Below are 15,421 nucleotides of genomic sequence, written 5' to 3' on the forward strand. Positions count from 1 at the left end.
ACTGTATATAGTGTATGAAGGGGTGTCCACATACTGCTGTATATATAGTGTATGAAGGGGTGTCCTCACACTGCTGTATATATAGTGTATGTTGAGGGGGTGTCCTCATACTGCTGTATATATAGTGTATGTTGAGGGGGTGTCCTCATACTGCTGTATATATAGAGTATGAAGGGGTGTCCACATACTGCTGTATATATAGTTTATGAAGGGGTGTCCTCATACAATAGTTGTCATTATTGTAGAATAATAGTGAAAACATCAAAACTATGAAATAACACATATGAAATCACGTAGTAACAACAAAAAAAGTGTTAAACAAATCAAAATATATTTTATATTTGAGATTCTTCAAAGTAGCCACGCTTTGCCTTGATGACATCTTTGCACACTCTTGGCATTCTCTCAACCAGCTTCATGAGGTAGTCACCTGGAATGCATTTCAATTAACAGGTGTGCCTTGTTAAAAATTAATTTGTGGAATTTCTTTCCTTCTTAATGTGTTTGAGCCAATCAGTTGTGTTGTGACAAGGTAGAGGTGGTAAACAGAAGATAGCCCTATTTGGTAAAAGACCAAGTCCGTATTATGTCAAAAACAGCTCAAATAAGCAAAGAGAAACGACAGTCCATCATTACTTTAAGACACGAAGGTCAGTCAACGCGGAACATTTCAAGAACTTTGAAAGTTTCTTCAAGTGCAGTCGCAAAAACCATCAAGCGCTATGATGAAACTGGCTCTCATGAGTACCGCCACAGGAAAGGAAGACCCAAAGTTACCTCTACTGCAGAGGTCAAGTTCATTAGAGTTACCAACCTCAGAAATTGCAGCACAATTAAATGATTCACAGAGTACAAGTAACAGACACATCTCAACATCAACTGTTCAGAGGAGACTGCGTTAATCAGGCTTTCATGGTCGAATTGCTGCAAAGAAAACACTACTAAAGTAGTATACAGATGTATACATATGTATACTAATGTATACAGAATGGTGTCGTCTGAGTAGAGGTGGATCAGAGAATAACAAGCAGCAAGAGCGACATCATTGATATATACAAAGAAAAGAGTCGGCCCGAGAATTGAACCCTGTGGCACCCCCATAGAGACTGCCAGAGGTCCGGACAACTAGCTCTCCGATTTGACACACTGAACTCTAACTGAGAAGTAGTTGGTGAACCAGGCGAGGCAGACATTTGAGAAACCAAGGCTGTTGAGTCTGCCGATAAGAAAGCGGTGATTGACAGAGTCGAAAGCCTTGGCCAGGTCGATGAATACGGCTGCAGAGTACTGTCTTTTATCGATGGCGGTTATGATATCATATAGGACCTTGAGCGTGGCTGAGGTGCACTCATGACCAGCTCGGAAACCAGATTGCATAGTGGAGAAGGTACGGTGGGATTCGAAATGGTCTGTGATCTGTTTATTAACTTGGCTTTCGAAGATTTTAGAAAGGCAGGGCAGGATGGATATAGGTCTATCACAGTTTGGGTCTAGAGTGTCTCCCCCTTTGAAGAGGGGGATGACCGCGGCAGCTTTACAATCTTTGAGGATCTCAGACGATAAAAAAGAGGTTGAACAGGCTAGTAATAGGGATTGCAACAATTTCGGCTGATAATTTTAGAGAGAGAGGGTCCAGACTGTCTAGCCCAGCTGATTTGTAGGGATCCAGATTTTGCAGCTCTTTCAGAACATCAGCTGTCTGGATTTGGGTGAAGGAGTAGCGGGGGGGAAAGTTGCTGCAGGGGGTGCTGAGATGTTGGCCGGGGTTGGGGTAGCCAGGTGGAAAGCATGGCCAGCCGTGGAAAAAAAGCTATTTGAAATGATCGATTATCGTAGATTTATCGGTGGTGACAGTGTTCCCTATCAGTGCAGTGGGCAGCTGGGAGGAGTTACCTTAGCTTTCTTGGGAACAGGAACAATGGTGGCCCTCTTGCTCTAATTCTCCATGGACTTTACAGTGTCCCAAAACGTTTTGGAATTAGTGCTACAGAAAGCAAATTTCTGTTTGAAAAATGTTGCCTTAGCTTTCCTAACTAACTGAGTATATTGGTTCCTGACTTCCCTGAAAAGTTGCATATCGCGGGGGCTATTTGATGCTAATACAGAACGCCACAGGATGTTTATCTGCTGGTCAAGTGCAGTCAAGTCTGGCGTGAACCAAGGGCTATATCTGTTCTTAGTTCTACATTTTTGGAATGGGGCATGCTTACTTAAGATGGAGAGGAAAGCACTTTTGAAGAGCAACCAGGCAACCACTAAATTGTTATAGTTAGGGATGGACATTTCAGGGTTTTTGGTGGCCTTGCTAAGCCAGGATTCAGACACGATTAGTACATCTGGGTTGGAGGAGTGTACTAAGCAGTGAATAAAACAAACTTAGGGAGGAGGCTTCTAAAATCAAATCAAATCAAATTTTATTAGTCACATACACATGGTTAGCAGATGTTAATGCGAGTGTAGCGAAATGCTTGTGCTTCTAGTTCCGACAATGCAGTAATAACAACAAGTAATCTAACCTAACAATTCCACAACTACTACCTTATACACACACAAGTGTAAAGGGATAAAGAATATGTACATAAAGATATATGAATGAGTGATGGTACAGAACGGCATAGGCAAGATGCAGTAGATGGTATAGGGTACAGTATATACATATGATATGAGTACTGTAGGGTATGTAAACATAAAGTGGCATAGTTTAAAGTGGCTAGTGGTACATGTATTACATAAAGATGGTAAGATGCAGTAGATGATATAGAGTACAGTATATACATATGAGATGAGTACTGTAGGGTATGTAAACATAAAGTGGCATAGTTTAAAGTGGCTAGTGGTACATGTATTACATAAAGATGGTAAGATGCAGTAGATGATATAGAGTACAGTATATACATATGAGATGGGTAATGTAGGGTATGTAAACATTATATTAAGTGGCATTGTTTAAAGTGGCTAGTGGTACATTTTTACATAATTTCCATCAATTCCCATTTTTAAAGTGGCTGGAGTTGAGTCAGTATGTTGGCAGCGGCCGCTAAATGTTAGTGGTGGCTGTTTAACAGTCTGATGGCCTTGAGATAGAAGCTGTTTTTCAGTCTCTCGGTCCCTGCTTTGATGCACCTGTACTGACCTCGCCTTCTGGATGATAGCGGGGTGAACAGGCAGTGGCTTGGGTGGTTGTTGTCCTTGATGATCTTTATGGCCTTCCTGTGACATCGGGTGGTGTAGGTGTCCTGGAGGGCAGGTAGTTTGCCCCCGGTGATGCGTTCTGCAGACCTCACTACCCTCTGGAGAGCCTTACGGTTGTGGGCGGAGCAGTTGCCGTACCAGGCGGTGATACAGCCCGACAGGATGCTCTCGATTGTGCATCTGTAGAAGTTTGTGAGTGCTTTTGGTGACAAGCCGAATTTCTTCAGCCTCCTGAGGTTGAAGAGGCGCTGCTGCGCCTTCTTCACAACGCTGTCTGTGTGGGTGGACCAATTCAGTTTGTCCGTGATGTGTACACCGAGGAACTTAAAACTTTCCACCTTCTCCACTACTGACCCGTCGATGTGGATAGGGGGGTGCTCCTTCTGCTGTTTCCTGAAGTCCACAATCATCTCCTTTGTTTTGTTGACGTTGAGTGTGAGGATATTTTCCTGACACCACACTCCGAGGGCCCTCACCTCCTCCCTGTAGGCCGTCTCGTCGTTGTTGGTAATCAAGCCTACCACTGTAGTGTCATCCGCAAACTTGATGATTGAGTTGGAGGCGTGCATGGCCACGCAGTCGTGGGTGAACAGGGAGTACAGGAGAGGGCTCAGAACGCACCCTTGTGGGGCCCCAGTGTTGAGGATCAGCGGGGTGGAGATGTTGTTACCTACCCTCACCACCTGGGGGCGGCCCGTCAGGAAGTCCAGGACCCAGTTGCACAGGGCGGGGTCGAGACCCAGGGTCTCGAGCTTGATGACGAGTTTGGAGGGTACTATGGTGTTAAATGCTGAGCTGTAATCGATGAACAGCATTCTCACATGGGTATTCCTCTTGTCCAGATGGGTTAGGGCAGTGTGCAGTGTGGTTGCGATTGCGTCGTCTGTGGACCTATTGGGTCGGTAAGCAAATTGGAGTGGGTCTAGGGTGTCCGGTAGGGTGGAGGTGATATGGTCCTTGACTAGTCTCTCAAAGCACTTCATGATGACGGAAGTGAGTGCTACGGGGCGGTAGTCGTTTAGCTCAGTTACCTTAGCTTTCTTGGGAACAGGAACAATGGTGGCCCTCTTGAAGCATGTGGGAACAGCAGACTGGGATAAGGATTGATTGAATATGTCCGTAAACACACCAGCCAGCTGGTCTGCGCATGCTCTGAGGACGCGGCTGGGAATGCCGTCTGGGCCTGCAGCCTTGCGAGGGTTAACACGTTTAAATGTTTTACTCACCTCGGCTGCAATGAAGGAGAGCCCGCAGGTTTTGGTAGGGGGCCGTGTCAGTGGCACTGTATTGTCCTCAAAGCGGGCAAAAAAGTTGTTTAGCCTGTCTGGGAGCAAGACATCCTGGTCCGCGACGGGGCTGGTTTTCTTTTTGTAATCCGTGATTGACTGTAGACCCTGCCACATACCTCTTGTGTCTGAGCTGTTGAATTGCGACTCGATTTTGTCTCTGTACTGGGACTTAGCCTGTTTGATTGCCTTGCGGAGAGAATAGCTACACTGTTTGTATTCGGTCATGCTTCCGGTCACCTTGCCCTGGTTAAAAGCAGTGGTTCGCGCTTTCAGTTTCACGCGAATGCTGCCGTCAATCCACGGTTTCTGGTTTGGGAATGTTTTAATCGTTGATGTGGGTACGACATCGTCAATGCACTTCCTAATGAACTCGCTCACGAATCAGCATATTCGTCAATATTGTTGTTGGACGCAATGCGGAACATATTCCGATCCGCGTGATCGAAGCAGTCTTGAAGCGTGGATTCAGATTGGTCGGACCAGCGTTGAACAGACCTGAGCGCGGGAGCTTGTTGTTTTAGTTTCTGTTTGTAGGCTGGAATCAACAAAATGGAGTCGTGGTCAGCTTTTCCGAAAGGGGGGCGGGGGAGGGCCTTATATGCGTCGCGGAAATTAGTATAACAATGATCTAGGGTTTTTCCAGCCCTGGTAGCACAATCGATATGCTGATAGAATTTAGGGAGTTTTGTTTTTAGATTAGCCTTGTTAAAATCCCCAGCTACGATGAATGCAGCCTCAGGGTGTGTGGTTTCCAGTTTACAAAGAGTCAGATAAAGTTCGTTCAGGGCCATCGATGTGTCTGCTTGGGGGGGAATATATACGGCTGTGATTATGATTGAAGAGAATTCCCTTGGTAGATAATGCGGTCGACATTTTATTGTGAGGAGTTCTAGATCAGGTGAACAGAATGACTTGAGTTCCTGTGTGTTGTTATGATGATCACACCACGTCTCGTTAATCATAAGGCATACCCCCCCGCCCCTCTTCTTACCAGAAAGATGTTTGTTTCTGTCGGCGCGATGCATGAAGAAACCAGCTGGCTGCACCGACTCCGTTAGCGTCTCTTGAGTTAGCCATGTTTCCGTGAAGCAGAGCACGTTGCAATCCCTGATGTCTCTCTGGAATGCTACCCGTGCTCGGATTTCATCAACCTTATTGTCAAGAGACTGGACATTGGCGAGTAGTATGCTAGGGAGTGGAGCGCGATGTGCCCGTCTCCGAAGCCTGACCACGAGACCGCCTCGTTTGCCCCTTTTACGGCGTCGCACAGGGTCGCCGGCTGGGATCAGATCCATTGTATTGGGTGGAAGGCCAAACACTGGATCCGTTTCGGGAAAGTCATATTCCTGGTAGGAACGATGATGAGTTGACGTTAATCGTATATTCAGTAGTTCCTCCCGACTGTATGTAATGAAACCTAAGATTACCTGGGGTACCGATGTAAGAAATAACACATAAAAAAACAAAATACTGCATATTTTCCAAGGAACGCGAAGCGAGGCGGCCATCTCGGTTCGGCGCCGGAACTAAGGCGCCGAATGTCAACATAATGTCAACATTCATGAAACCAGTGCTTTTACGGTTACAGAAGTCAACAAATGAGAGCGCCTGGGGAATGGGAGTGATGCTGGGGGCTGCAGGGCCTGGATTCACCTCTACATCACCAGAGGAACAGAGGAGGAGTAGGATAAGAGTATGGCTAAAGACTAAAAGAACTGGTCGTCTAGTGCGTTCGGAACAGAGAGTAAAGGAGGCAGGTTTCTGGGCACGGAACAATAGATTCAAGGCATAATGTACAGACAAGGGTATGGTAGGATGTGAGTACAGTGGAGGTAAGCCTAGGCATTGAGTGATGATGAGAGAGGTTTTGTCTCTAGAAGCACCATTCACCGGTCACCGCATGTGTGGGGGGTGGAACAACAGAGCTAGCTAAGGCATATGGAGCAGGGCTGGAGGCTCTAAAGTGAAATAAGACATACATTACTAACCAGAACAGCAATAGACAAGGCACATTGACATTAGGGAGAGGCATGCGTAGCCGAGTAATCATAGGGTCCAGTGAGTAGCTAGGCGAGCTGGAGGCACGGAGATTCAGACAGCTAGCAGGCCGGGGAAGCAGCAGGCTAGCAGATGGGCCTCAGGGGGACGTTGCAACGGGGGTGCCTGTTGAAACCCCCTCGGAACGGTTACGTCGGCAGACCAGTCGTGATGGATCGGCAGGACTCCGTGTCGGCAGCAAAGGGTCCAGGCCAATTGGCAAAAGAGGTAATTGAAGCCCAGGAATTCTTGATAGATATATTCGGCTAGCCGGGAGATGGGCCTAGATTTGAGGCTAGCTCCAGGCTAACTGGTGCTTGCTTCGGGACAGAGACGTTGGCCAGGAGTAGCCACTCGGGATAGCAGCTAGCTAACTGCGATGATCCGGAGAAAAGATTCAGAGCTTGCGGTAGGAATCCGGAGATGTGGTGGAGAAAAGCAGTTCGATATGCTCTGGGTTGATATCGTGCTGTGCAGGCTGGCAGGAGTTGACCGAGCTGAAGCTGACAGATGTCCCAGTTAACGGTGATGGCTAACTGACTACTAGCTAGTAGCTGGCTAGCTTGAAGGAGTTTACGGTTCTAAAGTATAAAAAAGAGCAGATCCATACCGCATTGGGTGAGGCGGGTTACAGGAGATTATTTCAATCTGTAGATGGAAAAATTTGATGAAAAATACATAGTAAATATATACGAAGAAAGAAACGATATATACAAGGGACAGGACAAGACAATCAAAACATCGCCATCTTGGATATCTGGGAGTTGAACCGCAGAGTGAAGGAAATGCAGCCAACAAGTGCTCAACATATGTGGGAACTCCTTCAAGACTTTTGGAAAAGCATTCCAGGTGAAGCTGGTTGAAAGAATGCCAAGAGCGTGCAAAGCTGTCAAGGCAAAGGGTGGCTACTTTGAAGAACCTAAAATCTAAAATATATTTTGATTTGTTTAACACTTTGTTGGTTACTACATGATTCCATATGTGTTATTTCATAGTTTTGATGTCTTCACTATTATTCTACAATGTAGAAAATAGTAAAAATAAAGAAAAACCCTCAATTGAGCAGGTGTCCAAACTTTTGACTGGTACTGTATATTAAAAATATACTCAAGACACATCTTCACACACATTTTAGATTCTTTAGAATGGTGTTTTCCTGCTAACTGTATTTAAAATGTGATATCTGTCATTCTGACCACCGTGGGACACCCTAATGGGTTACACACCCAATGGGTCCGGTAAACATTTCAAATAGCCGGTAAATTAATATTGTCCCGGTCACGCTGTCCGGCATCACTATTTCCTAACAGAAAACCTGGTGTGTGTGTGTACTCACCTCAGCGATAAGGTCTCCCTCGTTGATCTTGTCTCCCTCCTTCTTCTCCCAGCGAGCGATGGTTCCAGTCTGCATGGTGGGGGACAGAGCAGGCAGCTCCACCTAACACACAGTCACACACAAATAATACAAACATTCAGAGTCTGAATCTCTTTATTAAACACGTATTTAATTGCTAACTGCCTATGGGCCCAATTTGCATGTGCAAAACAGTGAGAAAACCTCCCCTCTGAACAGTAATATATCTAGTAAACCGATAATCTGAACAATAATATATCTAGTAAACCGCCCATCTGAACAGTAATATATCTAGTAAACCTCCCATCTGAACAGTAATATATCTAGTAAACCTCCCATCTGAACAGTAATATATCTAGTAAACCTCCCATCTGAACAGTAATATATCTAGTAAACCTCCCATCTGAACAGTAATATATCTAGTAAACCTCCCATCTGAACAGTAATATATCTAGTAAACCTCCCATCTGAACAGTAATATATCTAGTAAACCGATAATCTGAACAGTAATATATCTAGTAAACCGCCCATCTGAACAGTAATATATCTAGTAAACCGCCCATCTGAACAGTAATATATCTAGTAAACCTCCCATCTGAACAGTAATATATCTAGTAAACCGATAATCTGAACAATAATATATCTAGTAAACCTCCCATCTGAACAGTAATATATCTAGTAAACCGATAATCTGAACAATAATATATCTAGTAAACCTCCCATCTGAACAGTAATATATCTAGTAAACCGATAATCTGAACAATAATATATCTAGTAAACCGCCCATCTGAACAGTAATATATCTAGTAAACCGATAATCTGAACAATAATATATCTAGTAAACCGCCCATCTGAACAGTAATATATCTAGTAAACCTCCCATCTGAACAATAATATATCTAGTAAACCTCCCATCTGAACAGCAATATATCTAGTAAACCGATAATCTGAACAATAATATATCTAGTAAACCTCCCATCTGAACAATAATATATCTAGTAAACCTCCCATCTGAACAATAATATATCTAGTAAACCTCCCATGTGAACAATAATATATCTAGTAAACCTCCCATGTGAACAGTAATATATCTAGTAAACCTCCCATCTGAACAGTAATATATCTAGTAAACCTCCCATCTGAACAGTAATATATCTAGTAAACCTCCCATCTGAACAGTAATATATCTAGTAAACCGATAATCTGAACAATAATATATCTAGTAAACCTCCCATCTGAACAATAATATATCTAGTAAACCTCCCATCTGAACAATAATATATCTAGTAAACCTCCCATCTGAACAGTAATATATCTAGTAAACCTCCCATCTGAACAATAATATATCTAGTAAACCTCCCATCTGAACAATAATATATCTAGTAAACCTCCCATCTGAACAGTAATATATCTAGTAAACCGATAATCTGAACAATAATATATCTAGTAAACCTCCCATCTGAACAGTAATATATCTAGTAAACCGATAATCTGAACAATAATATATCTAGTAAACCGCCCATCTGAACAGTAATATATCTAGTAAACCGATAATCTGAACAATAATATATCTAGTAAACCGCCCATCTGAACAGTAATATATCTAGTAAACCGATAATCTGAACAATAATATATCTAGTAAACCTCCCATCTGAACAGTAATATATCTAGTAAACCTCCCATCTGAACAGTAATATATCTAGTAAACCTCCCATCTGAACAGTAATATATCTAGTAAACCTCCCATCTGAACAGTAATATATCTAGTAAACCTACCATCTGAACAGTAATATATCTAGTAAATCTCCCATCTGAACAGTAATATATCTAGTAAACCTCCCATCTGAACAGTAATATATCTAGTAAACCTCCCATCTGAACAGTAATATATCTAGTAAACCTCCCATCTGAACAGTAATATATCTAGTAAACCTCCCATCTGAACAGTAATACATCTAGTAAACCTCCCATCTGAACAGTAATATATCTAGTAAACCTCCCATCTGAACAGTAATATATCTAGTAAACCTCCCATCTGAACAGTAATATATCTAGTAAACCTCCCACCTGAACAGTAATATATCTAGTAAACCTCCCATCTGAACAGTAATATATCTAGTAAACCTCCCATCTGAACAGTAATATATCTAGTAAACCTCCCCTCTGAACAGTAATATATCTAGTAAACCTCCCACCTGAACAGTAATATATCTAGTAAACCTCCCATCTGAACAGTAATATATCTAGTAAACCTCCCCTCTGAACAGTAATATATCTAGTAAACCTCCCCTCTGAACAGTAATATATCTAGTAAACCTCCCATCTGAACAGTAATATATCTAGTAAACCTCCCATCTGAACAGTAATATACAGTGGGGCAAAAAAGTATTTAGTCAGCCACCAATTGTGCAAGTTCTCCCACTTAAAAAGATGAGAGAGGCCTGTAATTTTCATCATAGGTACACTTCAACTGTGACAGACAAAATGAGAAAATATAATCCGGAAAATCACATTGTAGGATTTTTAATGAATTTATTTGCAAATTATGGTGGAAAATAAGTATTTGGTCACCTACAAACAAGCAAGATTTCTGGCTCTCACAGACCTGTAACTTCTTCTTTAAGAGGCTCCTCTGTCCTCCACTCGTTACCTGTATTAATGGCACCTGTTTGAACTTGTTATCAGTATAAAAGACACCTGTCCACAACCGCAAACAGTCACACTCCAAACTCCACTATGGCCAAGACCAAAGAGCTGTCAAAGGACACCAGAAACAAAATTGTAGACCTGCACCAGGCTGGGAAGACTGAATCTGCAATAGGTAAGCAGCTTGGTTTGAAGAAATCAACTGTGGGAGCAATTATTAGGAAATGGAAGACATACAAGACCACTGATAATCTCCCTCGATCTGGGGCTCCACGCAAGATCTCACCCCGTGGGGTCAAAATGATCACAGAACCACACGGGGGGACCTAGTGAATGACCTGCAGAGAGCTGGGACCAAAGTAACAAAGCCTACCATCAGTAACACACTATGCCGCCAGGGACTCAAATCCTGCAGTGCCAGGCGTGTCCCCCTGCTTAAGCCAGTACATGTCCAGGCCCGTCTGAAGTTTGCTAGAGAGCATTTGGATTATCCAGAAGAAGATTGGGAGAATGTCATATGGTCAGATAATCTCCCGGGTGGCGCAGTGGTCTAGGGCACTGCATCGCAGTGCTAGCTGCGCCACCAGAGTCTCTGGGTTCGCGCCTGGGCTGGGTTCGCGCCCAGGCTCTGTCGCAGCCGGCCGCAACCGGGAGATCCGTGGGGCGACGTCGTCTGGGTTAGGGAGGGTTTGGCCGGTAGGGAGGGTTTGGCCGGTAGGGATATCCTTGTCTCAGTATGTAAAAATGTAATAAAATGTATGCACTCTACTGTAAGTCGCTCTGGATAAGAGCGTCTGCTAAATGACTAAAATGTCAAATGTAAATGTCAGATGAAACCAAAATAGAACGTTTTGGTAAAAACTCAACTCGTCGTGTTTGGAGGACAAAGAATGCTGAGTTGCATCCAAAGAACACCATACCTACTGTGAAGCATGGGGGTGGAAACATCATGCTTTGGGGCTGTTTTTCTGCAAAGGGACCAGGACGACTGATCCGTGTAAAGGAAAGAATGAATGGGGCCATGTATCGTGAGATTTTGAGTGAAAACCTCCTTCCATCAGCAAGGGCATTGAAGATGAAACGTGGCTGGGTCTTTCAGCATGACAATGATCCCAAACACACCGCCCGGGCAACGAAGGAGTGGCTTCGTAAGAAGCATTTCAAGGTCCTGGAGTGGCCTAGCCAGTCTCCAGATCTCAACCCCATAGAAAATCTTTGGAGGGAGTTGAAAGTCCGTGTTGCCCAGCAACAGCCCCAAAACATCACTGCTCTAGAGGATGTTTGCATGGAGAAATGGGCCAAAATACCAGCAGCAGTGTGTGAAAACCTTGTGAAGACTTACAGAAAACGTTTGACCTCTGTCATTGCCAACAAAGGGTATATAACAAAGTATTGAGATAAACTTTTGTTATTGACCAAATACTTATTTTCCACCATAATTTGCAAATAAATTCATTAAAAATCCTACAATGTGATTTTCTGGAAAGAAAATTCTCATTTTCTCTGTCATAGTTGAAGTGTACCTATGATGAAAATTACAGGCCTCTCTCATCTTTTTAAGTGGGAGAACTTGCACAATTGGTGGCTGACTAAATACTTTTTTGCCCCACTGTATCTAGTAAACCGATAATCTGAACAATAATATCTAGTAAACCGATAATCTGAACAATAATATATCTTGTAAACCTCCCATCTGTACAGTAATATATCTAGTAAACCGCCCATCTGAACAGTAATATATCTAGTAAACATCAATGACAGTCAGGAGTTTTGAATACTGCAACTAGTGTTTGCATGATATGCAATGCATTTTCAGACTGGTTGAACAATGACCATTTTCTCCAAAGTATTATTTGTTTGTTATTATATGTGTATTAATATTTACATGGAGTGAGCACTGTGACTAAACTCTGGCTGTATATCTATTTACATGGAGTGAGCACTGTGACTAAACTCTGGCTGGCTGTATATCTATTTACATGGAGTGAGCACTGTGACTAAACTCTGGCTGGCTGTATATCTATTTACATGGAGTGAGCACTGTGACTAAACTCTGGCTGGCTGTATATCTATTTACATGGAGTGAGCACTGTGACTAAACTCTGGCTGTATATCTATTTGCATGGAGTGAGCACTGTGACTAAACTCTGCCTGGCTGTATATCTATTTACATGGAGTGAGCACTGTGACTAAACTCTGGCTGGCTGTATTTCATACATGGAAAGCATGGAATTTGGGCAATGCAGAAATAATGACACACTGAAGATAAACAACTTGTGCAATATACATGTAGCACCTTTAAATCAGTGGCCGCCATTGTTGTCATTCCCTTGTTATTGATTGAATATACACTGAGTGTGCAAAACATTAGGAACAGTACAGACAGACTGGTGAATCCAGGTAAACGCTATGATCCCTTATTGATGTCACCTGTTAAATCCACTTCAATCAGTGTAGCTGAAGGGGAGGAGACAGGTTAAAGAATGATTTTTAAGCCTTGAGACAGGCATTGTGTATGTGTGCCATTCAGAGGGTGAATGGGCAAGACAAATATTGTAAATGCCTTTGAACAGGGTCTGGTAGTAGGTGCCAGGCGCATCGGTTTGTGTCAAAAACTGTAACGGTGCTGGGTTTTTCACGCTCAACAGTTTCCCGTGTGTATCATGAATGGTCCACCATCCAGAGGACATCCAGCCAACTTGACACAAATGTGGGAAGCATTGGAGTCAACCTGGGCCAGCATCCCTGTGGAACGCTTTCGAAAACTTGTAGAGTCCATGCCCCAACAAATTGAGGCTGTTCTGGGGTCAAAGGGGGGGTGCATTTTTTGATAAAACTATACTAAATATAATCACGTCACCAAATAATTGATTATTATTACTGTTTTTATGACATTACTTTAGCTAATATGGTGACAACGATGTGGGCTGTGTGTAGCGGTTATGATATGGTATGGCATGGAAATATTTTTTGGACTGGTCACATACAGCTGATGTGTCGTCCATTGAAGACCATAAGCGAAGGGAAAAGGTGAGAGGAGAGCGCAAAGATGCAAGAAGGAATACAACGTGGCTGCTATGAAAGTGAACTGTGTTTATGCGTGATCAGGGGTGTATTCATTCCGCTGATTCTGTGGAAAACATGTTTTTTAAACGGAAGCAAATAGAATGAAACGGGGATAAACATAACTGAATTTGTCCAACAGAAATTCTTGTTTGCAACTGTTGGACTAATGATTACACCCTAGATCAGCTACATGCAGGCAAAAGTGTGCAAGGCGGTATTGAATGTGTCACTGTCTGTTCATGTGTTTGTCACCTCAAATGTTTCTCTCGACTTGTGCACACCTACATTGTAAACGTTCATTCATAGGCTAGGTTGTAGCAATCTCATGATGGGTATAGGGACAATTTGAGTATATGTAGTAGCCTAAACCTATCGCTGTTACACTGAACTGAGTGAATGGAATATGAATGACAGTCATCCAATATGCTGTAATAGAAATAAGGCCATAATCATGAAAATAATGATAATTGTCCTCCCTCAACGGCACTGACCGTCACTGGTTGAAATACGTATATATATATATGATAGATATATGTAACATCGCATAAATATTGCCAGGAGTGTTGAATAAAAAAACATGTTATTTGGGGTCTCCTTTGGCAGTCCTAATCACTACTTAATTTTCATGCAATGAAAACTTGGTCCTAGTTTATAAAAGTTAACGTTCACTGACACACAATTCAAAACAATTTCGATGGCTCGCATGGCAATAAAGCTGCATTTTTTATATTTCGGATCTATTTGGGTCGGATACAGACCCGACCCAAGGATGCGATTCTCTCTCACCTCGGACATGTTTTGGGTAGGATCTGGTCCACCTCGGATCGGATATTGATTTTCAAAAAAAATTACAGGATCATATCGGGGTCAGGTAGGAATTTAACGCATCCAATTCAGTTCGGATCTGAATTTTAGGATCCGAGAAGACTTCTAGTCATAGCCCACACAATCACAAAGTTAACTAGCTAGCTGGCTAGCAAGCTACATCACTAAAGTTACCTTCTGGTGCGGTGGTAGGCTGTAGAAGCGCTGGGTGCTGCTGGCGGGCAGGGGGGCTTGCAGCAGGGCCGTTCTGCTGGCGAGCACCACGGTGTTCAAACTACCTCTATTGCAAACAGCCCTTGACCGGATAAAACCGTGGTAACGCCTCAGATGACAAGGTCCCGGAGAGGGGCGAGAGCTCAGGGCAGGCCCAGGTAGGGCACCACGGCACCGGGGAATCGCTGAAGAATTCCTCAGCCGCAGGACGAGACGAAGCATTTCGTCTTGGTTAGTTTAGTCGCTAAATACCTTTTAGATTCCGCTGGATCTACTCCGGTACCGGAATAGCTGGTAGCAATAAAGTATCTTTCTGTCCCCCGAACCAGCCCAGGTAGCTCTGTGCTCACTTTCCAATGACCTCTCTCATCACAACACAACGCTTTACGGCTCTCCTTCCCCCGTCCTACACCCGTCCTAAACTAGGTTGCCAAGTTGGCGAAATACAGATTTCCAAATTCAGTTGAAACTCTCCCACGTCATTTCATGTGTCCTCAGATTTTTTTGAGCCGTGTTATATTTACTTAATCAGTATGATATTGAGATGAATATAGCCACGTTTATTTACCCAATTCTTTAGATAACATCATAAGGCCAGTGTCTACGAGTGTTGTCTAGTTGTCACAGTGAGTAACATCCATAAATCTAAAGGAAAACTTTTTTATCTGGCAACGTTGAGGACTCGGTCTACTGACGTAAAAGAATCGCAAAGCGGCTGCTCTGGGAGCTCTGCAGTTTGGTAGAGGCGCCACCTGAGGGCGCTGACAGGCCGGTTTGGCTGGATTTATGTATTCAATTG

The 15,421-nt window shown here is 43.3% G+C and overlaps 1 protein-coding gene across 1 annotated transcript in view; it reads right to left on the bottom strand.

The window, feature by feature from the left end:
* LOC139551668 (dihydrolipoyllysine-residue acetyltransferase component of pyruvate dehydrogenase complex, mitochondrial-like) overlaps positions 1 to 15,031 on the bottom strand; it is a gene marked incomplete in the record, with an annotated part of 61,333 nt that extends 46,302 nt beyond the window's left edge. Inside the window, 2 exon segments of the mRNA XM_071362949.1 lie at positions 7,865 to 7,956; positions 14,584 to 15,031. Of these exon segments, the coding sequence (XP_071219050.1) occupies positions 7,865 to 7,956; positions 14,584 to 14,844 (353 nt within the window).
* Positions 15,032 to 15,421: the final 390 nt, after the last annotated feature.

Source organism: Salvelinus alpinus, chromosome 24 (assembly GCF_045679555.1).
Source record: "Salvelinus alpinus chromosome 24, SLU_Salpinus.1, whole genome shotgun sequence".
Lineage (NCBI taxonomy): Eukaryota > Metazoa > Chordata > Actinopteri > Salmoniformes > Salmonidae > Salvelinus > Salvelinus alpinus.